At 40.0% G+C, this 27,705-nt stretch overlaps 2 protein-coding genes across 3 annotated transcripts in view; both read right to left on the minus strand.

Annotated features, from left to right (window-relative positions):
- AGBL4 (AGBL carboxypeptidase 4) overlaps positions 1-27,705 on the minus strand; it is a 917,984-nt gene that overhangs the window by 292,573 nt on the left and 597,706 nt on the right. The window lies entirely within an intron of this gene.
- Positions 963-26,731, minus strand: BEND5 (BEN domain containing 5). The gene is made up of 7 exons (XM_072419608.1): positions 26,468-26,731; positions 21,201-21,337; positions 19,074-19,458; positions 8,770-8,862; positions 6,131-6,279; positions 5,755-5,968; positions 963-2,196 (listed from the first exon to the last, which is right to left on the minus strand). Exons 1-7 carry the CDS (start codon positions 26,646-26,648, stop codon positions 2,039-2,041), a joined length of 1,317 nt encoding a protein of 438 aa, XP_072275709.1. The 5' UTR covers positions 26,649-26,731; the 3' UTR covers positions 963-2,038.

A 27,705-nucleotide genomic window follows, 5' to 3' on the forward strand; every position in this document is an offset into this window, starting at 1 on the left:
TCCTACCTCTCAATGTCACCATTTCTTCCAGCTATAAATCACTTTATGAGAGGCTGAACATCAGGAATGATACAGGTATGCTTTTCTTCCCATCATAGCCCCCTGCCCACCATTTATTTTGTTGTTTCCCTATGTTTAAAAACTAACTGAATGTGGCTTGTAAAGCACCATTCCCAGTGGTTCCCAATCCATGACTGTTGTACCAAACTGAACCTGAATGGAGGTAGTGCTGTAGACTGGACCAAGCAGAGGAAGTTTGGATGAAAAAAAAAATCACATTTATTAGCCTAAACATAAATGTCTGTGACTGAAACTACTGAAAACTTTTAAATGCATATGCAGGTATGAAATAATGCTGAAAAAGTTTACTGTTTTAAATGCTGGATACCCCCTTAAAGCTTCATTTATATTTTACAGAAGCAAGCATTCTCTGAAAATGTAACATCAGTTGACACACACATTGTTTTAGACTCGTAACTCAGCACATACAGTAATAAATAAGCTGCTTTTTTGTCCCTAAAAGCTGCAGCAAGAGTCAAAGGACCTGATACATTAAAGCTCTCCAAGGCTGGAGAGGATACACTTTCACAATGAAGCTGGGTGATCCAGCAAACTTGCAATGGATCTGGTCCAGGATTCAAAACAATTGCTAGCAAATGACTGAAAAATTACATTCCAGGTTTGCTGGGTCACCCAGCTTCACTGATAAAAGTGTATCCTCTCCTTCTCTCAGCCTTGGAGGGCTTTAATAAAGCAGACACAAAGTACCCTAAAGCCACATGTGGCAGCACCATCAGACCGTTGCTCACACACACACACAAACACACACACACACTCCTACCCAATCAACAGCACTCTAGCAAGCATCTCTTATGTTTAAATAGGGGCACCACATGGCAACCATAAATAAAAAAAAGGAGGGGTATAACAGTAAAATAACAAATCATGCAAAAGGGGAAACGAATGGTATATAAATATAATTAGGAACATGAAGAATATACAGCAAAGCAATATAGGCAAAATATGTTACAAAAGTAAGCATGAACATCAAAGTTAACCTGTTGGGTAAACACAAAAGTATGTATACCATCATAGTAAAGTACATGTTAAACGGATCAGTAGATGGAGATAGAGGTTGGGCAAATCTGAACTTTTTGTGCCATAGTATAGCTTGGCATTGCCCCTCTCAGCTTTTACTGGTCAGTGACTACATTCATTATCTTAAAAGACCAAAAGAGAGCCTGAGAAGTGCAAAGACGTGAAACTTTTACTAAATATGTAAGTTTTTCCACATAAATCCAGCTGTGTGAAATTACTTACATTTTTTTTTTAATTTTTGGCAAGTAAATCACCCTTGTGACTTCTTTACTTTAAAATGATAGAATATTCACCAAAGCCTAGTACACATAAGCAGATTTAGTGCTCAACAAGCTGATCTGATAGGTTTTCCAATCAGTGTTTTTTTTTTTTTACACACTGCACATTTACTAACACATCCGATATATCCAAGTCCAATCAGGAAACAAATTGGTCACCTATGATGAGTCAGTTGGTGATCTGCCCATGTGTACTAATCTTAGACTTCTAACTAGAGATGCCCAACTGTAAACACAGACACATGATCATAACCATTTTACAAAAGATAAAGTGGCAAGACAAAAAGGTTTTAAAAAAATGCTTACTAAAGAGCTTAGCAGTATCGACATATTGCTATGTAACATGTCCACCATTTTTGTACTTGTTACACAAATCAGAAGTGCATCAAATTTGGCGAAAACAAAGCTAAACAAGATGACAATCCAGCTGCTAAGATCACACGCAATTTAGCTTCTTCAGTCCTGCTGTTGGTGTTTATAAACGAGTATTCTCAGATGTCTGACCTTATCCAGAATTGTCTAAGCAGATACAACTGCGTATTTTGGTTCTGGCTCGCAAATTAATTTTCTAGAAAGGCGACAGCTGTTCGTCATCCGGAGAACGACGCACCGAATTAAACGTAAAAGTTCCAAACACCCAGACTTAACAAATCGTTGCAGGTTTATTGAACGCTGTACTTTGCCTCTCTTCGCTCTTCATTCTTACAAGACTTGTTAATGTCCATGATCTTCTCGCAAATATATTTGTTGACTTTTGAGAGCCGCTGTGCGATTTCGTTCTCGTCCATTGTCTCTTGTGCTATTCTGTCATACACACATTCTATGGGAAAAAAGATGGGAAATTTAAGGCTGGTCATTGGAAGCAGTAAGCATAGAAAACTAAATGTGAAGGAAGGACAGAGGGCTTTGTTTAATTTTTCTAGTGCAGCATGGGAAAACAAACCCAACCATTTTCTTTCAATTTTTTTGCATTGTTATGAAGCAAAGGAGGCTGTCACATTCACTGTCAGTTTTATCTTAGAGACCTTTTTATTTTCGATTACCTCTGTTTTGAAGAGACACTCAACCTCTGAAGAAGAATACAGTATTCTAAAGCTGCATACACACCTGCAATTTTTCTCGTTGGAAAGGATCTTTCACGATCCTTTCCAACGAGAAAAGACTGCACGATGCATGAACGATGCTGTACATACAGCACCGTTCATGCTCTATGGAGAGGGGAGGGGGAGAGCGACGGAGCGGCACCCTGCTGCGCGCTCTCCCCTTCCCTTTCATTAGGATCGGTCGTCGTCCATCGTCCATGGATCCGCAAGGACGGTCGTCGGACGATGGACGACGACCGACTGTACACACGGCAGATTTTCGCCCGATAATTGGCCGATACCGATTATCGGGCGAGAAAAATTTGCCGTGTGTACGCAGCTTAAGGCTTGTTGTCAACAACCTTTCCCAATAACCAGACATTGAGATAGTTTATCTGGCAATGTCAGATCCCTGTATATACCGGTTTGACTATATACTAGTTGATGAGTGAATGACCAGTGTAAACAATCTATATTGGCAAGTAAATCACCAATATTGATCGTTTTCCTGGTTACCATTGTGTACCTATGAACCAGCAGAGCAGACATGCAGCCAGAATTGCTTCCAAAACAAAGAGTTTTGGCAGAAAAAATGCAAATCAATCGCAGAACAACAGCAAAGGATCTAGTGAGGAAGTAAATTTATCCACAGTAAAATGATTCTTATTTTGACATGACCTGAAAGGTTGATCATCAAGAAAAAAGCAACTGCTCCAAAGCCGCCATAAAAAGGTCAGACTGCAATTTGCAATGGATCTTACTTTCTGTAGAAACTTCCTTTAATTCAATCAGATCAAACAGTTTGGCCATAATGACCATCATTATGTTGGAGGAAAAGGGGTGAGGCTTGCAGGCCATAGAACACAGTCCAAACTTTTAATTACAGGGATTGGGAGATCATGTAGTGGAGGGTGCTTTGTTGAAGGACGAACTAGTACACGTCACAAAGTCAATGGCATTATAAGAAAGTAAAATTCTGTAGATATATTACAGCAACATCTGAAAAGTTCAACAAGGAAGTTGAAGCTCAAATGCAAACGCGTCTTCCAAATAGATAATATACTTCCAAAATGATAAATATACTTCCAAAATGGCATAAGCAAAATAAGGGTAATGTATTGGAATGTCCAATACAAAAGGCTGACTTCAGTCTGATTGAAATGAAAAATTATATGAAAGCATGGCCCCTATTGGAATTGTGATATAGTCAATAAAATGTTAAAAAAATCCACTTGTGGACATTGTTGGATGAAGTTGCACTGCACAAAGCAAGTGTCCTAAACCAGTTGTTTCCGACCACTAAATGCACTGACTGTGGCCCGCGCATGCGCAGAGAACCATGTGTCACTCAAAGGGGAGGAAACTTCTCCCCAGAGTGACTTTGTGATGCTAAAACCTGTCCACTCTCAGACCTGCGATGGGAGAGTGGGAGGGTTGTGTCCTGAGACATAACCCGCCCATTTCCCTGGGCCTGAAATGTCTCTGGGAGACGTGGTCTGTGGCCCTGGCCTGTGCACTCCCCCAAGCGGGGTCCTTCTCCTGACCCCGCTGGTGGGTGCACTAGCCAGAGCGGTGACACACCTGTCAGACTGCTGCGGCCCACTAGTGGGCCGGGGGTTGGGGACCTCTGTCTTAAACGATATGGCAAATATATAACTTGTTAGTATAAAAGATGTGAAGGGGTTAAAAAATTTGTTTTAAAAGAGTTCACCCTAAGTATGTAATCTTCTGGCTTCAATTGTATAGTAAACAATCCCTGTTGTGAACACTAAAAGTTTACAAGTACTCATTTGACAAAAAAAAATCTCTTGCACTCCGCTAAAGAATTATGAACTACAAGTCTGAACCACAAAAAATGATGCAACAGGGGTCTCCTCTTTTCTGTGTAAAGGTGCTGTCATTCAGTGTAGTGTAGGACCTGGAGTGCTTATTAATTCTCTCCTGTTAAAAAAAAAATGAAAAGACAATAATAATTGAAAATAGTGAATAATGACTAAGGCAGCTTTTCATTTTGAAGTTAAAAGCAATATCCAGAGTTTTTATTAGAGGAAAGTTTAATTTGGAATACATTTCCTCCAAGTACCGGCCTATACCGTTCACCTGAGCAGATGTTATACTGCAGAGCAGAAACCTGCAGTCTGTGGGAATGCTACCTTAAGCTCATCTCCTTGGTGACATTCATCAGAAAGCAAGAGGAGTGCACTGTGTAAAGATCAGTGCTGCAAGAAGCTGAACTGACGACAGGAGCAGTGAGAAGCCTCATTGTGCCGATCACCAAAACTATCTTTTAATGTTTTCAACTTCAATTTAGCTTCTTCCCGGGGAGATCGCTGCAGAAAGAACTGGTCTCACTCTGACAGATGTCACAAGTGGATTACTGCTCTTCCAACATCCCAAAGTACCTTGTATCTAAATTACAAGTTCTACTGCAACAGAAATTATATCCTTTTAAGACTAAGGCAGAATTTGCTGGGTAGACTAATCAGACCACTCCAAAGAAATAACAGTGGATTTATTTATAGCAAAAAAATTATACATGGCTTCTACTTAATGATGTGACCTGGCAATTTGACCGACGGCTATTGGAAACCCAAACAAATTTAAAAGGTTTAACATATATACACTAGAGAAGAAAGCAGCACATTTTAATGACTGTCTGACAGCATGACATGTATGTTCTTCCCAGGCCATACCACTCCAATAGTACTGTTACGGTTATTTCAAAGGTTCCACCATGTTAAAAAGACAGAGAAACAGTGGTCTAAGATATTGCCTATAGCATATACACACCAATATTATGTTTCATAGTGGATTTGATGTTTATGCTTTAAATTACTGAAGCGGAGCTGAAAGACTACTCCAACAGTAGAGAATTTTTTTTCTGTGCTGTAAAATTCTAGTAGTTTAATGGGTAACACAAGCCTTCATTTTATGTGTGGAATTACTTCAGGAGATCTGGACAGGGAGCAGATTAAAAAGAAGCAAACTGCGTCCAATGGTTGCACCTCTGTGTATGCTATAATGCTCAGTTGTAGCAAGCGGTAAATAAAAGGGAACTTTCCCTCTTTAGCCTAGGACCCATGACAACAGGATAACAAGAATAGACTCTCCAAACAGAGGAAAGGGAGCTGTGTGTCTGTCCAAAATTCTTATGCTCATGGCTGCACTCGAAAAATGAAACTCAATGACCTCATTAGTGAAACTCTTAAGATGGGTGCATATCTATTATGACCAGGAGCCGTATTCAGGTGCATCCTATGCAATACGGACATGGAAAAGCAATTTAGATAGCGCACCTCTGATAACGCTTAGTTTGTGGGGTGAGAGGGGAGGTTTGGGACTTGCATCTTTTTTCTTCTTTGTCGCCACTCCTGTGACGCTTCGGTTTTTTAGAACGTCAGTTCCCCAAATCATAACTGCCAGGTTTTTTGTGTACTTGGAGTCGCCCTGTGTGGCTTGTAACTGGTGCCATTTTTCCTCATTTACCCACACACCACTACCCAGGTGGACCTAAATAAATACATAAAGAGCAGAATTACATTATACGACATAAAATATCTCCTGAATAAAATACTAAATACAAGCACAGACTGTCAAATATCACTGCCATTGAAATATTAGGATATGTTGGCAGTTAAAGCAGAATGCATAAATGAGTCATAATCTATTTACCTTCCCATTCTCTAGTATGTATTTATCCAGAACTGGGGCAGAGGTGGGGTAAAATGAGGATGTATTGGCTTCTTCAATGGTCAGCTTCTGTATTTCTGGCTCAGTCTCACACAGTTCTGAAGATTCAGCCTTGAGGTCAATGGTGAAACCTGAAAATAGGAAATACAGTATCCTGTAAATAAAGTACGATCAAAGCAAGACATCAAATTTTGTACACTACTTTACATTTTACTAAACATGCATTATATGGGGCTGTGACCAGGGGAATATTATTGAATATATTATTGGATAATATGAAAGTTTATTAGTTAGGAAGACTGTGGTCCTCATTTAAAATAAATAAAAACATTGACCTGGGATACAAGAAAACTGATTGCAAAATCAGTGCAGGTTTTTGTTTTGTTTTTTGCAAGCAGAGGCATCCACAATGAAAATAGATTGTAAGAATTCAAATATTTATTACTTGAACACCATCAATGAATTTTGATGCATAATCTGGACCAATTCTTGGTGTTATAAACCCTTTAAGGCTGGCAAAAACAAGCCTGCAGTCTAAAATATTTGCAAGGTGAAGGCACTTCTGATAAAATACTCCTACAAAGGTTTTAGAATCAATTTTATTTTATGCACCCACTGGGATCCAACAAAGAGTCGCCTAGAGATTCCCTGACAACACAGCTATTCTCTGCAAGCTGTGTCAAAGTTCCTAGTCCATTTCTGGGACTTTGTTTAATATTTTTTTTTTTACAAATTTTATTAGGATTTAAGCAGTAAGCGAATAGTTTCCCGGGGATTTAAATAATATCCATTCCATGTTATAATGGCTTTTGACATTTTGTCCTACCTTTTTGCTTTTGTGGAGCATATCTAATTTCTGTGTGCCCTTCCTGTTTGTAGTGTGATTGCTGTTCTGAAAATTCCAGTGTTGTCAGCCTTGTTTACTGGACTGCAGAACTCTACCTATCCCACTCCTCTTTTTGCCCCATTTATTTCTTTCCCAGCAAATCACTACTGCTACCTTGGATCCCAAAGGTTTGCCTACACTGTTTAGTTCTGTAGGCATGCCTACATCAACAGGAACTGTGTGAATTTACCAGCTTGGTAACTATATAAAAAATCTGTTTCCCAATACTGGAAATTCATAATAAAAATTGTAGGGAGAGGGAGGTTTGATGGTAATTTTAGATGATGCCCAGACATAAACTTTATGGAGAAGACAATCTAGCTTCCCACTGGAAATATACAATAGTTCTCCTTTCAGATTTGAAGCTTGGAGAGCACCTTCAGATCAAAACACAGCCACATTTAGGGTTTACGGTACTTTCTGTATGTGTAAGTAGGGCACAAGTTGTAATAGGAGTAAGAAGTATATATAAGATATATTGATATGACATTTTTTTTGTAATAAAAGCACTCTAGATAGAGGTCTGATTCCTGCAGAAAAAAAGTTATCACTTTCCAACTTTCCAACATCCATACCCATGCATGCTCATTTCCATCATTAATAAGCCCCACCCACAAAACTTGCCCATTTAGAATAGAAAACTGCACCCATTTATTTCTTTTTAAGGACCATTACTCTATAGAAGCAAAAGCTGAAAGTGAGAGGTATGAAATTTTCCTTTAAAACAGATCTGTGACTTACAATAAAAAAGGTTCTCTGCAGTAACAGTGATTTAAGTCTGGACTTCATCTGCAGAAATAGCAATCCTACACCTCAGAGGGTTTTATTGTACGGTGAAATAGGCAAATAAAAAGAAGAAACAGAGAGAGCAAAGGCAAGAGGGAGACACAGGCTATAGCAGAGAAATCCCAGAGCAGCAAATAAGGCCATGCACTGTATAAGGCCTGAGGAATTTGTTTCCTGACACAGACTGAGCGCCTGATCTCCGGGTTCAAACTGTAAACTGGAGTCAGAAATCAGACTCGTAAAAACATTCGCTAATCTCACCCTGTGTGATGCACCAGAACCACAGAAAACGTTCATCTTGTCTTACTGTTAGGATTTAGGAAGACTCATTAGCAATATTTATTTCAATAAAACTGCCTGTTTTCATTAACCAAATACTAAACTCCTCAGTAAAATAAGAATTTAAAATGAAACCTTTAATTTGATGGGCTCCTATATTGGCTGTAGACAGAGAGGTCATGAAAGACAACTATGGAAAGGAGAATTTGAGTAGAGCTTAGTGTGGAACTAAACCTGCTATATTTACCTAATCCAGTTCTGTGGCAAGACACCGCCATCTTTTTTCTTCCTGAAGATGATCTTCAGCCATCTTTGTTTGGCTAGGCTAGGATGACACTCACTTCATTCCCGACACGCACATGGAAAGCCGCATGAGCAGCTCAGCAGCTAGGAGGTGAACAGGCAGTTACAGTACATTACACGTACAATATTATTGCAGAAGGGATGTTGCCTGTCCCTTTCAGAAATATCCACCTGCCTGAATCACCAATGTTCAAAGTGTCTCTTTAGCACCAATGTAATGCCCTGCGTACAGCCCAATACAAATATTCAAAGCCACCACAAGGTCACAGATATTAAACTGAAGACAAAATCAGGACCTTGAAGTTATTACAAGGTGCCAAAATTTAAATGGTCTTTTATTACTGAATCATATGAAGGGGAACCTGACCTTCATTTGTTCCAGCTATATCTGCATTTTCTGCTCCTACTGCCAATGGAGGGGAGCCATGGATTCCATTAGTTCGATAGTTCCATGAAGACACTAAAAGCAAAAAAGACAACATTAGGGAAACATGAAAAATAAAGAAATAGGTAAACAAGAACAGTGACACATCATAAGAGAAAAGAACAAATTGAGTAGCTCTACCTCAAAAATGAACATTTGTCCAACTTGGGAACAAAAATAAAATATATTGTAATTCTTAGGAGTGGGGGCTACTTTACTTTTCTTTTTTTTTCATGATTTCTTTGTGATCCTGCCAGTATCATACTGTCTTAAGGTGGAAAAGCTCACTTGCTTTATCTTTGAAGGAGCACTGTTTTCAGAGGAGGACAGGACCACAGAACATTCTATTCTTTTCTCCATGAACAAAGGAGGTAAACTGATAATAATCACATAACAAAATTCTGTGCAGGGTTAACAGGTGTTTTACAAACTTTTTTTAAAGGATATAAAAAAAAGGCTTTCAATAGTATATTATACAAACATAAAGATGCAAACCTGAGAAGAGGTGGGGTTCACATACAGTATACCAGTATGAAGCTGCGAGTATATCTGGATTAGGGACTGCACTCCAGAGCCCAGTCAAATTGAGAAAACAGTGACCATTACCAATGTGACATTTTGGAGATGCCTGGATCTCTTTTCTAAAGAAAAAAGGCAAATCAGAAAAGCTGAATTGTTCTGTCTGTTGCATTAAGAAAGGAGACCTAGACATTGGTACTTGTCATAGATCATCAGTAAACTTTCTCAGTTGGACTGCACTGGCTAACCTTTGTCTTGTTTTGCAAACTGATGGGGTGCCAAAAAGTTACCTGTATGGCTTAGGGTTGTTAATGGTAACTGAAGGACCCACATCAATCAGCATATACAAGGAGAAAGTGTACAACAAGCCCTTAGCATAAATGGAACCCAGGATTATCCATAAAGCCAGTAAACTACTGGGGTAATGTAGTCAAATCTTTATTGTATTGGTTATAATAGTGAAAATCTCTGGCCAGCATAAGTCAAACCACAGGAATCTTCAGGAAAAAAAGCAGCATTTAGGGTCCCTTGGGAGCTATCCTTCAAAAGTAATGTTAAAGCAAATCTTCCCAACTAAATCTGCAGGTTTAAAAAAGAGAGAGAGGGAGGATGGTGTGGAGTCAAAGACCGCACACTTGTACAGGCAGAGAAGCGTTTTAATGAACAGATGCATTTTGTAAGGCTTCTTTAAAGATCGACCAGTCGGTCTTCTCCTTCAGAAGTGTGGGAGCAGGTACATCAAAGCTTACGAAGTGAGCTGGGCCCGCGAGCAGCCAGAGACTTCATCTGATTAGAAGTTAAAGTTGATAAAGCCAGTGTTATGAGTTACATGAATCGTGGAAAAATAATTGTACTTATAAAATTTCTCTCAGTCTGGATGCTGAGAAATGCAGAAAACTCCAACAGAAGCTAGTAGGAGCTTTGACACTAATGAAAGCAAATGAAGGAGAGCTACAGGAATAGGATCACATCACTGAACTGAAAATGTCTTATGTTCTCATTTTCTCAAGTAAATCATGTTGTTTACCTTGAAGAGTTAGACATCCCTCGGGGAAAGTCTTACAGTCTTAAAGCAAATCTCCAGCCTGAACCTTTAGTTACATTTTGGACAAGGTTGGGAAAGCTTAGACTTTCTCTCAGGTTTCATTGCTGTATCCATGAGACTTCTCCTAACCTTATGACCCATTGACACAGGAAAAGGCCCAGGTGGTATGACACATGACAATCAGTTTGGATTCACTTTCAGTGAAAAGTCTTGTGGTGTTTGCTTCCCACCTGGAAGGAGCTCCTGGACATATGACCAGCTAACTTGCTTTTTACAATTCTAAAACAAACATTTAATTACCTAGCTAACACTAAACTAATAAAATGGATCCAATTGCACCGGGCAAAGAGACCGTTTCTTCTAATAAAACTTGCTTCCCCCTCTTCTACTCTCCCTGAAACAAGAGGACCTGTCACTTTACTCAGAATGGGCAATGACAGATGTTTCCCATGACTACAGTATAGTTAGAGACAATCAGAGAGAGCAAAGCAAATTATTGTGGGGGTCATTTTAGCAGATAAGCCTCCATGTACAAGGTGTCATTTTAGCATAGCCCTCCAAGTTTCAGAAAGAGACACAGGAAAGGTATATATATATATATATATATATATATATACATACATACATACATACATACATACACACACACACACATACATACCATGTAGATGAACATAAGCATTTCTGTCAATGCACACAATTGAAACATTCTTTTACGTTTTGGAACTTTATATATTTTGTACATCTATTGAATATGCTGGTAATACAAACAAGACGAAAGAGAGGCCTTGAACATGCAGAAGCATTCCAAGTATTTGCAGAGATCAGAGATGCACAAGAAACTTTTTTTCCAAAACATTGCAAAGGTAAGGGCAGACCTGCTCTCGATTAAGCGATCCCACTTGAACCACTATCAGCCCATTTGACAGCTGGCAGAAAAGAGCAGTGCTAGTACCGCTCATTGCTTTTTCTAATCCCAATTCATTTTCTATGCGACTGCTGCCAGGAGTAGCTACATGTATCGTCTCCCCAGAGCAGTTCCCTGGCATGAGGAAATAGTAAATGCACCTCAAATTTATGGCCAGTGTGAGCATCACCTAAAAAGCGTTGTATAAAGATAATCCATGCCAAACTATCAGCTTTCTGGCTACTGTCATATCAGTGAAAGTACTTTACTGGTGCAGCAATGGCCATGCTAAAATGTTTAAAACACTACAGCCATTTTTTTAAAGTATTCTTTTTCGGAAAATACATTTAAACATTCTTAAATGGAATAAATTACCTTTATAACAAGCCCCCAGGCAGTGTGGAGCAAATCAATCATAGAAGTTCACAGAGGAAGCATCAAGTCATAATCTCTCAGCAGCTCGGCTCACCCTGCTACCTCCTTCCATCAGTGACTGAGAAGTCTAATCCTTCTAATTAACAAAGAGAAAGAAATCTGGACTAAAGCTGAACTAATGGGTATGTCTAGGATATCTTTACTGCTAAATAGGAATATATACATTTTTAAGAGCAGGTTCTAATGATCCCGTGCAGCTCCATATGGCTAGAACCTGCCAGCCACTCGAACCTACATGTAGATTTGGTAAGTAATTCCCACTGCCATCCCTATTCATTCCCCATGTAGAGTTTCTGAGGAGGCTTCTGGTATGAGGAAACCGTAAAAGCACCACAGAGTCACTGCAAGTATGAACCTAGTGTAAACGTCAAAAACCGTTAAAGGAATAATCTTTTCAATTAGTTTTTATTTATGTAAAAACAATTCTTCCAAAACTCTGGGAAACTATTTCAGTTCAGCAAGGTAAGGCTGAAATTAATGATTTATAATTTAAAAAAAATTCAGTGATTATATATATTGAACTTTAGTGTAGTCACTTCTCCTGCTCAGCATGCTAAAGGTAGATTCAGAAGAATAGACTCCATTACACAACAAAGTCTACTTAAAAGCAGTGAATCTGACATTCCCTGAAACATTCCCTGGTGGAGAATCTTCCAAGTCTACATGTTTCAATGGCAATAATTGATTCTCCACTCGAGAATGTTTTAGTGAATGCCAGAATGGCTTCTTTATAAATAGATCCCAATAAGTGTCTTACCTATATTGCCATGTGTAAGGTGAGTAGGCACAGGCACAATTTCCTGGCTAAATATTGCTATTACATTGTTATGTACATTCAATGAGCAGCTTCATTCCACAAGTTACAAATTCCATAAAATGCAATACTGAACTCTGTTTGCAACAAATAAATATGACTAATACGTTATGATGTATTAGACATTTCTTTCTGTTTGCTGTAAAATATCATAATATTTATTTTACAGGTACAATAGCATCCTCAGCCATTCACAGACCTCCAATACATGAGACCTTATATAATATTATTTGTAGATTACTCCTACTTCTCCTATTGCAAGGTAAGAACATAAAAGTGTTATTTGCTCCTGTGTATTCATTTTTACAGGTTTCTCATTTCAAGCCAATATCTTCCATCAGTCTGGAGTTTTTCTTTATGGAGTATATGTTGACAACTGCAAAGCTGAAACCCGTATTGTCCCTAGGAATCCCTTCTTGAGCTTGTTTCCTTGGTGAAAATGAGAAGAGCTCAAAAAGCATTTTGTATTCTGATCTCATCCAGCTTTACATCATCAAACATGGTATTGTATTGAGATAAACTCATTTCAAGTATTAAAATGAGCACTGAAAACTGATCTAATAGACATTACTAATACCTAGAGAGGTCCAATCAAAAAAACAGATGTCACTAATAGGGAACATCTAAGAAAAAGGTATCTGAATCTCTATAGCAGGCTTTCTTGATCTTTTTAACATGGGGGAACTCTTGAAAATACTTTCAGGACTTTAGGGAACCCCGGCTATAATTACTATATACACAGCTCATAGTACATCAGTGTGGTCGTCAGTAAGAAGAATTCCTCTTAAATTGCTGGCTATTATTGTGAAGAGTGTCAGACAGATAGCCAAAAAGATCACTGGACATGAGAGGCATAAATTGGTTCATGCACCAGGGACCTCGATCAACCTCTGGAGGAACCCTAGTGGTCCAAAAACCCTGGCTGTGAAACACTGCTCTATGGTATTAGGGCTATGAGACTGCATTGAGAATAAACTGGAGTCAAAGGAGCTAAAGCTGAAGCTGTGGGTACTGGTCAGAGTACTTGCAGACCTCACATTGCTGGGGTGAAGGTTTCCACCAATAATTGTTTTTGTTTGAAGGTCATAAACCCTAAATAAGCATGCAGTTGGTGAAGTACCGGGACACTCGATGCACATATCTGTTCCAGGTCACGGTCTAAGTTGTGCAGGAACAATACCAGCCCTGGAATCCAAGTCAGCCATGGTAAACTCTATATTCATTTAAAAGAATGGTTTAGGATCAAATGTTCAGCCAATCAAATACTCTGCCTGAATGACCAACCTTGATCATTGAGCCATTATCATTTGAAAAAAATCTCTACTAGGGGGATCCAGAGCAACTATTTTTGTCAAGAAAATAAATAATTTTAGCACCTCTTTTTTATGAATCCAAACAGGAAAGACTATCTGGGCTTTGGTAACAATATAAGCTTATTTTACAATACTGCTCCTGCAAAAATCAAATGGTTCCCATAAAGAATCACTGTGTTAGGATTACAGAGTAATACCAGATTTGCCCAGCAGATGTCCCTGTGATCTGTAACTGGGGATCTGCTGGTGTCTGGAGCAGATAAAACATTCGCACCTTTCCTGGAGTCCCCCAATAATTGTAAAATGATAAACAATACACTAACAGGTGCTATACAATGCTGGTTATGGACATCTGTAAAGCTAATATTAAGATATAAACTATATCCAGCAATAAGTCCATTCTCATCATGCAAAAAACAATCTAATGCCCTTCTGATATGTGCTTTTCAATTGGAACCTGATCTGATTAATCCAGCAGCCATAATGACAGCTATAACTTTGACACGTCTCTGTTTTATGATCACCTCCATTCTGCTGATCATCAGTGTTAGCGGAAACACTCACGACCAGTCCCTGTAATGACCCACTACTTCAATGCAAATTGTCCGCTGTTCCCGATACTGGAATTGCAGATGCCAAATCACTTTACAATGCTGTTATATTGATTTCTGAATAAATATTTATTGTAGTGTCTTTCTGTACTCGGCATACTCCACCTAAACCCGAGGAAGACGCAGCAGCTGTTGTCTTTGGCATTTCTGTAACCTCAGCACTGTACATGAGCACCATGAGAGACCGCCGCTGCTTCACAGACCACCCGAGAGCAGAGGAGGATCGCAGAAACATCCCAAACCATACAACTTTACACATCAAACGCTGAGGCGGCACAAACCATCTACAGAAAAACCGCCGAGAGGTCAGCGGGAGGTGAGGGCGTCCAGCGTTAACAAGAAATGCTCCAAAATATGGGAGAGAAACGAAAGGAAAGAAGGAGAGAGGGGTCTCCCTGAGCTATTGTACCGAGAGAAGAGATATATTATTACAGCTTGTTGGAGATGCTCCGTCATGTTACATTAACTTAAGTCTATGTAAGCTCTGATAGTACTGGATATTAAAGTGTAATACAATCCCAACTGACCCTTCCAGTGCTGCACGTTACACAACAGAAGTCATTATTGCAGAAAATGTTACACACCATATTAGTTCAGTTGTATTACTATATACAAGGTTAAATAGACTAACATTTCTTTTTTTTTTTATTTGGATTTGTTGAGTATTTGTAGCTGTGAATGGAACACACTTTAAAGCTTTTCGATTTTAGCCTCATGGTAATTGTGTAAAACTAAACTTCAGGATTAAAATAATAATAATAATAATAATAATAAATCATCCAAGCAGTTGGGCTACCCCAGCACTGCAAGTATATTTGTTTATTTAGTTATGGAGAAAGGGAGTATAAACTTTTCACTTACAATGCAGAACTCCTCATGAATAGTCATACATTGAAAGGGAAGGTCTCAATTCCTGCAACCATCCACACGGTTTTCTTATTGAATAGGTTGCAGGGGACAGAGGTGAAACCTTTGGGAGCGAGGGAATTCCCCAAGATGTAAATGGGTATAACTCCTAATTTGCATTCTACATAACTAGATAAAGAATACAAAGAAAAGAAAAGCGAGAATTTTAACAGTAAAGAAAAAATAAATTACCTTGTGATCATAAGAAACAAATATTGCACATTGCTACTACGCATTCCAGTTACTGAACCCTTCACATAAATGTGTATGCACTATTGGGCTTCTGTAGGATACCGTTTTTATAAGATTTATTGCATGCTTATTATAAATGGACTGTTATGGGTTCAATACCTAAAGATACAGGCAAAGAGGAGGGGTTGTTAAAGTGGCTAAGTGAAGTTAAATATTAATATTGTTAAATATTATTATTATATGATATAGGGAGGCAAACTATTGTATTTTGTAGGTGGAAGTGGCAAAGTTGCTCTATGGCACAGGAGGGTTCCTTCTATCTACATTCTGAGCATAGTTGGTGCTAAAAATGGCAATGGTATTTTTATTGCTATGGTATTACTGTATACCATTGGGATTATTATAAGATTGGGATCAAGATTTAGGACATATCAAGAATGAAGGACGAGGAGTTATAAAGTGACGAGGATTGTTATAGATATAAAACAATGGTCTACAACTGTGAATAAAGCCGGTAAAACTGGGTGACCTCACTTTCCTCCAGTATTTGTATAATGCAGTATTTCAGGAACAAAGCTTGGTCACCACCTATCCTGGCTGAGACTATAAAATGAGTGAATAGCAGTTCACTGATCACCCCCTGATTTCTTCTGGTATCTGACTGCATTGTTTGAAGGGGTTAAGCTAAAGAATGCACAAGTGGGGGCTCTAAACACAGACTGAGGTACCCAAGAAAAAGTATGGTACTATTTTTACGACTAATCAGGATTTATATAGCACTAACATATTGTGCAGCACTGTACATTAAATAGGGGTTGCAAAGGACAGACAGATACAGACAGTAACACAGGAGGAGGTGAGGACCCTGCCCTGAAGAGCTTACAATCTAATAGGTGGGGGAAATAGCACACAATAGGAGGTTATTGGATCATTTATATACTTCTACAGTTCAGCTTTACATTTAAAAAAATAAAAGTCGTAGGAGTAGGTACGGTAATTTGTCTTGATCTATGCACCTCTGAAACACCTACTTATAATTACTAAAGGCTTGCCGACCCTCCATCCTTTAAGCACTATACTTTACTTCTGATCTGCGGTAGTCTCTTGACTTTCTGATCTGTTCAAATGTGGATTGGAGGGGTGAGCAGCCAGCTTATTCTATTACTCATTCTATCCTCCAATTACACTCTCACCCCCTGCTATTATTTGGGTGCAGTGACAGGATCACCCATACTTAAAAAAAAGAAAAAAGTGAAGGAAATGAAAGAAAAAAAGAAAAGGCTGATTGATGGAATAAATAATTAAAAGAAAACAAAGAAAAGTAATAAAGGTTATGGAAAGTTTCTGTAGCAATATACTAAGGTGTTTAGGGATTTTACATCTTAAAGCCTGACAGGTTCACTTTAAGCAAAAGAAGCTGTGGGCAGATTCCAAATGAATTAAACAAGGATTGATTTATACATTTACATGGCAAAATCCCCATTCTGAACACCGGGGTCCACAATATAAACTGCACATAAACTATGAATAATGTAAAGCAGCACTTGTGCTGTAAAGGGAACAGGTCAGCAATGTACTGCGGTCAGCAGGATTTCCAGGTTATACAGGCACGGGGCCACTGACAGCACGCTGAGATCTGTTAGATTTGTGGCTAGCCGGCAGGGCCTGATGTCAGTTTATAGATTACTGGTTTCAGTTGGAGTTCTGTGCTCAAAATGAGAGGAATAAATTGTGCAAAGAGGGGGCACTAAAATGGTTTAAGGTTCTTATGATGTAGATAAATCAGCTCGCATTTAAATGCCTAACGTGATTAATGTTCAGAAGAGAGCAGAGAGGGCACAACGGTAAGACTTAGCAGAGATTTAAGAAAGAGCCAGAAGAAAATCTAACTCAAACAAAGAACTTTCTAAGACTGTGCATGAAACTTCTTTGCTACTATTCACCTTATATGAGGGGATGAATTAAATGCGAGTTGCTTTAAAACAAAAAAAACAAAAAAACATTTTTATGTTTAAAAGCACAGACACGTCCAAATGATCATTAAACTTAAAAGACAGATTAGACTATACAAGACATTGTTATTTATGGGAAATCATGATTAGAATAAACCTTCTATTAAGGGAATACATAACCTGGCATAACTGAGCCCTCCTTAAATACTACTCACATGAAGTATTTAAGTGGTTTTTTAAATATCAAGTAGTTCAAGTATTCAGATTGTAATGTGTGACCAACCTAAAGCTGAATTTTGATTTGTCTTCCCTGTTCCTCCATTCCCATTTAATCCATATACGAATAAAATGACTGAATACAACCTTTTTTTTACTTACATGCCTTATTTTTGACCTGTGACACCATCATTGGGTCTTTCTGCTAACAATGCAGGTAGAGGATTGCTGGAGGAAGAGGCTGGAAAGAAGCTTTCTAAAAACAAGCGTAATACCCATATGTCTCGCTGAGCCTCCATGATTGTAGGGACTGAAATCTAATGAATGAAAGAGGTGGACCCAGAGCCAATCACGCTGGGGAGGAAAGGGATACAATATGCTGGATGTCTTCCAGCCAGTAAAAAAAGGAACCTCTGTCCTGCTGCAGCTTCTAATGCATTCTGTGTGAACCTCTGTCACTCTGTAACCTTGGAAACTTGTCTCATCAGCATTCTGCTGCTAGTTTACGGTGCAGGTAGCAGGCTAGGGTCAGGAAAGGTAAAACAGTAAATGCTGGCAATTATTATTATTACTATACAGGATTTAGATAGCGCCAACATATTATGCAGAACTGTACATTAAATTGGAGCAGCAAATGACAGACAGATACAGTCAGTGACAGAGGAGGAGGGGAGGACTCTGCCCTGAAGAGCTTATCTTTCCATTTAGTAATTCTTCATCAGATATGTAGGAATATCACAATGGAGGGTTCCAAACTTTGGACCCAGACGGTAAACTTAGTTTAGTAAAACACACTTCTATTGGGCCTTATTTTCTTAAAAATCGTTTTCTATTAGTTGGCAAATGGTATTTTTTTCTGGACCAGATCCACTGCAACTTTGCTGGATCACCGAGGTTCTTCGATGATAGATTTTCTCCAGTCTTAGAGAACTTTAATAAATCAGACCCTGTATGATTCCACCTCTAGATTTTTCTTCATTACCTTTCTGGTGGCCGGTGCCACTTAGAACAAGAAGTGAAGACAAATGTACCCAACAACCGCAAAGACCATAAAACCTGCAGATATTTATAGATTGGGATGTTCTTTCATGCCTTGTCTGAATGACTGGGTCAAAAAGGAAAATATCTTCCCAATGGATTTATAGACAGCAATAAGATCTGGTAGGGGATCAAGGGGACTTGCCTGTGATTTGCAATAGATCCCGTGTCACTAATAAGAACATACAATAGTGCAAGGGATATTCTACACAATCTGTAAGGAATGCAGGATCTATCAATACTACACAATGCAATTCATAAATTATGCTTTGGCAATAAAGGAGGGTTTAGTGACTTACCACTGCCTAGTCTAAGCAGTAGAACATCCTGGAGTCTCCTGTTCAGAACCCGAAGCTCCTTAACCTCTGTCACTAATGTCCCATAATCTTTCAGCTTTTTTGCTTGCTGAACCAGCTGCCTCCGAGTCCTTTCCAGCTCATGCTGTATGTGTCTCATTTCTACTTGTTGTTGCTGGTAACTCCTCAGCAATTCCTCATAAAGGACCCGAGGAACCAGAGCTTCATCCAGTCTGTCCATGTGTGCTGTCACATGACTGGGGTCCATAAATGTCTCATCGCAGCTGGAATTGTGACTCTGGCCAACTCCATTCTGCTTCTCAAGACGGGCCACGACGGCTTCAATGCTCTTACGAGTTCCTTCCACATGCTTTCGTCCATCTGGTCTCTACGTACAAAAGAATAATTTCAGTATTAGTTGCTGTTATGAGAAGAAAGCAAGTAAATATGAGATAATTAAGGTGGAGTAATCTCCTGGATCTTCCATCATATTCATAGTCCCAGTTATACTTATAAAACCTGGAAGGATTTCCTAAAATCAGTTGCTTTCATTTGGCAAATGTTTTCAGTCTTGGACTAGATCCATTTCAGGTTTGCTAGATCACCCAGGTTCACCCATGACAGTCTATGTTTCCCAGTCTTGGAGAGCTTTGATGAATCAGACCCAATGTGAGAAGGTAGCAGAATAAAGGGCACCTGCTGAGTTGTGGAGTGAACCAAATTGCAATTTAAAATGTTTCTTCCCAAGTGATAGAGCAAACGGAAACCTCCTATGAGGAATTTAAAATATACCTAAAGTTTGTTGGCCGAAAGCACACTGAAAAAGGTGAGATCTGATACATTATTGCACAGAAATTTGGTGGCATTTAAAAGACACACGTTAATTCAAGTAGGAAAAAAAAAAGATTAATTATGGTGCAATTAGTCAAAGCATTGCTTTATGTGCATGTAATCAAGTTTCAGAGATTTTTGGCTCGAACACATCATTAACCTTCTCTCTGGCAGATATACAACAATGTGAAATATGGGGTTATAAAGATTGTGGGTGAATGCACTGCTGCTTGATTATTCCAATCCTTTCTTATACCATTCACAAGATGTCCTAAATGTCTAACATCACCGCTACTTAAAAATGCTAGGTACTTTCATGTACAAATGTTTCTAATTTCCTTCAGGCTTGTACACATATTGGGCCTGATTTAATAAAGCCCCTCCAAGACAAGAGAAGATAGACTATCATGGGGGAGTGTGGGGGACCATGAAAACCTGGAATAGATTTCTTAAAAATAATTTACTATTAGTTGGCAATGTTCTCAATCCTGGACCAGACCTGTTCCAGGTTTGCTGAATCACGCAGGTTAACCTAACAATGGTAACCTTACTGCCCAGTGCTGCTTCTCCATCTCCAGGTGGACACCAAAGACCTTATTATGTCACTCCAAAATATCAGTCATGTTCCAGCATTAATGCATAGGAATTTACAGAACTATATGAGCATTATTGCTCTTCTGGGTTGTGTAGGAACATTTCTATAGACTATTATAAAAGGGAAAATGGTTTAATGTAATGATAATTCCACTTAGCATGGGACAATTTATTAAAACTGTTTTGCATTATTGTAAATTACTGGCCATTTTTTACAATTGTGATTCGAAATAAAACCAAAGAAAACCAACTAGTGTTGTCCAGATTTCTATCTGTTTAAGCAGCCCTGTAAAAGGGGGATTCCTGATCCCTGAATTGTGTTGGTTTAACTTAGATGCACGTTAATGAAAAAAGACTAGTGGCACTTCTTTTACTTTTTTAGGATCTGACAGGGGTTCTAGCTTTCCCCTACTGTGGTAAAGGAAAGCATTTTTGTCTGCATTGCTGTTATAGGGTTCCTCTCACTTCCTGTCTGATAATTCCTTTTTATCAGAAAAACAGATATCTCCTTAAAACAACCTGGGATAGCATTATAAAAGTAATGGGTTCTATAACATTTGATCTACAAAGATCCTGTTGTATCCAAAATGGAAAAAAAAGTTGAGTAAACTATAAAACCCCCAAAAAACAATCGGCCCTTCTGATGCTAATATTAAGTTTTCCTCTGAAAAAAGTTTTCTAGAAAGAAGAAGTTTGGATATGTACCTTGCTGTGGCGGCGTTCGCTGTCCTCCTCCTCTTCATACTCTTTAAACTCCCAAGACCCTTCCGTAGAGTTCACACACAGCTTAGGGATTTTGATTTTCCTCTGCGGTACGCACTTTTCCAGATCAGTTTTGTTTTCTTTAAAAAATGGAAAGCACATTAAACAGATTAGACTTGGCTTCTCTTGAAGATCAAAATGGGCTTTGTGCTGCAAACATTAAGAAGATGCAGCTTCTAGAAGGTGAATATTTTTTCCCAGACTTTGCAGAGACTATTTTATGTTCCTACAATGCACACAGAACAAAGGACAATGTGCATCTCGTAGCATATGATTTCAGAATTCATGTATTCCAAAAACTTATTTTTCCTGCATATATTTTCTCTGACTCAGAAAGGCAAAGAAATAAGACTGTACTCTGCCTTTACTCACAAAATATCCAATGAATGTCAAAAAGGATTTCTGTGTATATAGTGACCCATACACAGAAAGAATGTCATGAAGATTAAGTGGTGTGTGCACACTGGAAATTTGGGGTGAGTGACCCAACATGCAGAGTGTTCCCTGATCATCAGAAAATCAATTTGTTATAACTGAAAATGTAGCACATGCTAATGCAGTTAACACCAAGGTCTGGCCAAACTTAACCGACTGTATGCCATGTATCTACTTTGGGGAAAACTTTTTACGCTACTAGTGTATGTTAGTAAATGAGTGCTAATGCACAATATACCACACATTTAAATAATTAATTTATACCACAAATGAACATTTATTTGAGTGAGCTGCTTTGCTCAAAACAGCATAGCAGGCAGAAAATTGCACCTGATGCATTTCTGGCAACACAGCAGTGAAAGTGCAGTAAGCAGGTGTGTTGGAGCAACATTCAGAATAAATGGCACCCCAACCCACTCAGAATGAGCAATAATAATCTGGATAGGCCCATCCTAATAGGGGTAAGGGTTAGACACACTCTCAGGTTTTTATTATTGTGTCATCACTAGGTAAATTCCTCCAAACCTTGGAATTTACAGGGAACCTAACTTATTGAACCTCTCTACGGAAGCCCTCCTTCCCTGGTGCAATTGGTGACCTGGTCTTAAAATATCATGCATGTTGTAAATGTAGATGCTGAAGACTTGCCTGCTTATAGGGGCGAGGAGTAAGGGTGCTGAACATTGGGAATGAAAACTTGATTAGATGATGAGCTCGCTCACTGCCTCCTGAAATATAATATTGGATCTGGCATCCCTCTCTGTCTACGTTGGTTATAATCATTGGACAATATCTGTACTGAATATAAAATACAGGCCTGATCTATTGTAGACTTCTAACATTTGTAGCTGCCAGAATCTATGCATTGCTATTTACATTTTATCCTATTTCTCCAACTGAGATATAGCATGCAACTGAAACACAGGCATGCTATTAGTCAGTGTTATATTGGTGCTGCCTTTAGAGAGCTCCCTCCAGTCTGCTTCACTCATGTCCTGTGTGAGTGCATAATGCTTGTGCTTCCTTATTATATGGCAGCACAGAAAATAAAATCACAGCTGGACTCCAGAGAACTCAGGATACCTTTGATGCTGCACTGCTTACTAGGTAAAAGGTTTTTCTACATAAACATCCAATTGTTCCCAAAACTACCCAAAAAAAATACCAGAGAACTCCTGCTCCGTTTTACGCAGGGTGATATCCATTGACTGCCCGACCCCCCCATTCTATTTGGACATAATTACCCACCTGAGAACCATATGGCTGCCTAGTTTCATGGCGAAGGAAATGATGAAAATATACCAAACCAATCCAAAGGATAACTTTTATGTATCCAAAACAGAAGCTGCTATAATGTTTTGCAGTTGTGAGACACAGGTAAGGAAGATTGTGGATGGTATATACATATCACCACCGAGGTTTATTACTTCCACCTACAGAGGTTTCTGTATCCCATGGAGTAAACAAACTTTGATCTGAGTGTTGAATCCCAGAGGTTTTGTAGAGCTTTGGATGGGACAACGCTTCCATTGCTAGGTGCACATCTTACCTAGCAGCCTGGCCCATTATTAGTCAATATGCCATCTTTATTCCTTTTCACATGAGAGGTGTAAATCTTGAAGCTTTCTCTGCTTTAGGAGCCAGCAGCTGGGTCAACAGACTGACCATTGTCAGAGCACTAAAAAGGTACCAGAGCCCTTGTTTGCTTTTTGGGAACCCATTAGAGGCACTCCCTCAATCAGGAACGGACCTGTGTTTTCTGCTATGCACGTGTTGTATAAAGCAATTCTGCACTGATGCCATGCTTGTTTACAGCCTTACTGAATAAAAGTGCAGGGCAAGCCTGCTTGGAGGGTTCCTCTAAATTCATTCTGACTGATGTACTCACATTTAAAAGCTAAATGAAAGATGGGGAGGATGCTTTAAAACAAGAAAAGTGTTCACACACATTTTAATAAATTCCAATGGTAAACAAGTTATCTTAAATGTCCAAAACATGAGTATAGCACACATAGGGGCTGCAGCATAATCTAGATTTGGACAGAAGTCAAGCCTGGGCTATGAAAAAGGGGGGGGGGGCTTAACAGGGACACAAAGACTGATCTGCAGATGTAGATTCCTAATTTTCTTGTGTTACTTTTATGGCCTGAGACTGTATTATGAGGCTCAGTGTCCTCCCCAGCCCCTTTTAGCTGGGTGCACCACCCGGCACTTTTCAGTAACCCTCCAGCTGTTTTTGGTTTAGTTAAATCCCAATACCGGGGCTGCCACCCACCTACAATTTCTTCCCATCCAGCCTAAAAAAATTCCAGAGGAGAATACTGTGGCTAATATAGGTAATGTGAACATGTTCTCTGTCAGTAATCACCTGTGAGCATTGGGTTGCTGTGTACATACCAAAACTATTATAGCTGATCGGTATCATCGCATGTGGAAGTGTTTATAAGGATTATTCAGACATGGAAGCTATAAGATTGTGTTATGTTTGTATTTACTCCATTCTATTCATCTACAGATCAAAGGGATGAACCTCCGTCTACATATTGCTTAAATAAAATGTGCTCCTGTTTAACCCCTATTAACCGTTCATAAATTGTAGGCAGGTGGTGGCACCTGAATTGTGACCCAACTCCTAACCACCCAACAACAGCCTGGTGATTGCTGAAAAGTTCCGGGTGGTGCTCCTAAAAGGGGCCAGAGAGAACACATGATGGTATGTGTTAGGGCCAATATCAATGGCTATGTACTATTGACATCAGTTGGAGATTATTCAGAATTCATTGACAGCTGTACTTGACCTGCTATTGACCTCCTTTTATCCTGCATTTCACTTGTTGTGTTTTTAAGTATTTCTATAAACCTATATGGAAATGTACAGCTCATGTGAGGGGAACAGAATCCTATCAACACAGATCCATGTGTAGAAAATCATTTATAGCAGCTTTTTTAGCCATTGAATGAGATTTCTGCAGGTTAGATATCCCTCTGTCTGTCTCAACTTCCCCGCCTCATATCATATCCCTACCCCTCTCCTTCTATAAATCCCTGAGCTCCTCATTGACTTCAGATCATCCCATGGGAATTTTAGTTCTAGGATCTCTGTGATTGGTTTTGGTATTGTTTTTTTTTAAAGGAGATTTCTTGCGAGTTCTCACCGATACCAATAACTGAATACAACCCAGTGCTCTGCAAAGTGTTCATTAAAAAGATAAATTTTCTTGGTGATTATGTAACAAATCTGAATCAGTGTTGGAAATCAGCGACTTCATCCATCTCTCTGTGCCTGACAATGGTGCTCTTGTTTGGTTCAAATATTATAATATGCAAATACTGACTTGGTATGGGAAAGTCATTGGCTGGCCCCGCCCCCAACTAAGCAATATTGTTAGTGATGATCTCTATACAGTGCGGAGATATTCTCACCTACTTCCATGCGTTGGATGGATGATGGTGAAGGCACTGTGCTGTAATACCATGCGTTACTGCAATGCATGGCACCCCAATGCTCTGTTGTACTGCCAGAAATGTGGCATTTTTTGTGTATCCTGATGCTTTCAAGAGCCCATTTCAATGAAGTGGCTGCTCTAAAGCAACACAAATTAAAGGGGGAACTAAATTCAAAATCCCCCAAAACACAAAAATAACACTTTACCTTCAATTCGCAGTGCAGTCTGATCTATCCGGAGGTCTCTTCCATCGGGTCCCGCGTCGTCCTGGCATCCGTCCTTGGGCTGCCGCTCCGGGTTCTTCTTCCTTTGTCACCCTACCAAGGCGCCAGATCGGGTGACGTAGGTTGGGAAAAAAACTTGCCGATCTCACTGCTCATACGTGAGATCTGCAAATTTTTCTCTTCCAACGAAAAGGCTCCATTTGTGCTTGCCCGAGATGCTTGGGCATGCGCAGAAGAAGCACCCAAGAGCCTCCAGGAATGCCTGACGTAAGTATCCCGGGAAGCTTTGCCCTCCCATTCATTCTCGATCACCTAGGCCAGCGGTCACCAACTTGTGGTCTGTGGCAAAAGTTTGGTGGTCCACAGCTCTGGCTGGCGCACCCCCAAGTGGGGTCAGGAGAAGGACCCCAATGGGGGGACGCATCGGGCAGAGCCGTGGACGATGTCCCCAGTACACTTCCCACGCTCGCGGAAGTGGGCCGGCTGTGTCCCCAGATCTGAGCCTGCAATGGGAGTGGGCGGGGTTATGTCATAATGACATCACTCTGGGGGAGGTTTCTCCACCTTTGAGTGACACGGGATCCTTGCGCATGCACAGTCCCTGGGACCGAAAAGGTTGGCGACCAATGGCCTAGGCGATCAAGATTTAGGGGGCGGTGTTGCACTTAAAAAGAAATAGAATTTTGACTTTACATTAAAGGGTTGTCTACCCTTTTATGAAATTGCTCAGTTTGGGTACGCTTTAACAGAAATCCAGCGGGCTTGTGGATCAGCCTGGCACAACTGGATGCCAATCGGTGGCACCGCACTCATCGGATCAGGGGCCACACAGGTGAGAATTGTCCCGGTACATGTGTGCTGGATAGACACCGACGCAGGAAAGCCAGAATGGGGCGGGGCAATCATTGACTTTCCTTCAGCCAGTCAGGATTTGCATATTGGAGTTTTTGTGAAGCAGCCATGTGGTAAATTTTTGGTATTATCGGAAGGTGACCCCACTATCTCTAATATATAAGAGGGGACACTGACCTCTGAAATGTAAGCTGCTCCTCCCCCATACTGATCCCTGGGCTCCCCATGGTACCCCTCCCCCACAGCTCCTCACCTGCCAGGGCCAAGATGTGCGCCGGCTGCGCTCCGGCCTCCTCCTCCCCCGAGCTCCGGTACACGGTGTACACCTTCCTTTCCTCGAAGTCCTCTGGGGAGCTGGGCTGGAAGCCCCGGACCCGGGCGGCGGGTAACGTGTCACAGACATTATCCTCCAGGAAGCGGACTAAAGCGAACATGGTCCGCCCGCTGCCGCCGGGGCCCGGGATTCGCCGCTCGGCGATCGGCAGGACGCGGCTGCCTTGGCAACGGAGGATTCGGCGGCGGCCAGGCGAGAGCAATGGATTCCCGAACCTCCGATCAGACGCTGCTAACCCGTGCAGTGCCAGCTTGGGGCACAATCATGGGCAGAGGGGGGGGGGAGGTCTGAAAATACCACAGAGGGGGGTATTTATTATTCACACGTGTGAATCCTGAGTGAAAATGTCATAGACTTCTAAATATTTATTATTTAATACAATTAATTTTTTTCCCCATTCAAATCTATTTTAGATAAATAAAATTAAAGTGATCATTTTGACTTTGATTGCAAGAAATCAGAAGTATTCGGTGTGGTTGGGAAATTATCCGACACTTTTATTGTAATCTGGAAGTTTTATGCAATATTATTATTATTAAACAGGATCTATATAGCGCCAACATATAACGCAGTGCTGTACATTAAATAAGTGTTGCAAATGGCAGACAGATACAGACAGTGACACAGGGGGAGAGGACCCTGCCCCAAAGAGCTTACAATCTAAGAGATAGAGCCGCATGCGTTAATGTGCGTTGTGTTGCGTTGATAACGTTTGATTTTTGCTGGACTCCCGTGGTATTGTTGTGCACAGTGTTTTTGGGAATGCACCATATTGAAACGTTCCATGTAAAATTGACTCATCTTTATTTTTATTGCACACCAATGCAGCAACGCGAAGCCAAAGGACATGAAGAAAATTGTGTTGCCTGGATATTGGGACTGCGTGTGACAACGCAACCCGACAATGGCGGCGTGAATCATTCCGTGTCTTCATCTACATTGGCTTTGATTGCAAACCAACGAAACATTGGAAGTGCTAAATAAGCGTTTTCGATCAGAGAGCGCCGGGTTGCAGAATCGCATCCATCGGAAAAGTTCAGTTTTCATAATTTATCAATGAACGCATTTGTACGAGACTTCCCGCCATATGAGGGTCCTTTTTTTATATTTACACCTTATGGGCTCTGTTAATAAACAGGGAATCTGACATTCCCTCA

Source organism: Pyxicephalus adspersus, chromosome 8 (genome assembly GCF_032062135.1).
Source record: "Pyxicephalus adspersus chromosome 8, UCB_Pads_2.0, whole genome shotgun sequence".
Classification (NCBI taxonomy): domain Eukaryota; kingdom Metazoa; phylum Chordata; class Amphibia; order Anura; family Pyxicephalidae; genus Pyxicephalus; species Pyxicephalus adspersus.

Bases quoted from the DNA above. Each gene is read 5' to 3' on its own strand.
- BEND5 (XM_072419608.1), bottom strand. From the start codon at position 26,648: ATGTTCGCTTTAGTCCGCTTCCTGGAGGATAATGTCTGTGACACGTTA. The intron at 8,863-19,073 runs GTAAGTCACTAA...TTTTGCTTTTAG, and splicing joins ACTGCTTAGACTAGGCAGTG to TGTCTTCATGGAACTATCGA. The intron at 6,280-8,769 runs GTCAGGTTCCCC...TCCTATTTTCAG, and splicing joins TATAGCTGGAACAAATGAAG to GTTTCACCATTGACCTCAAG.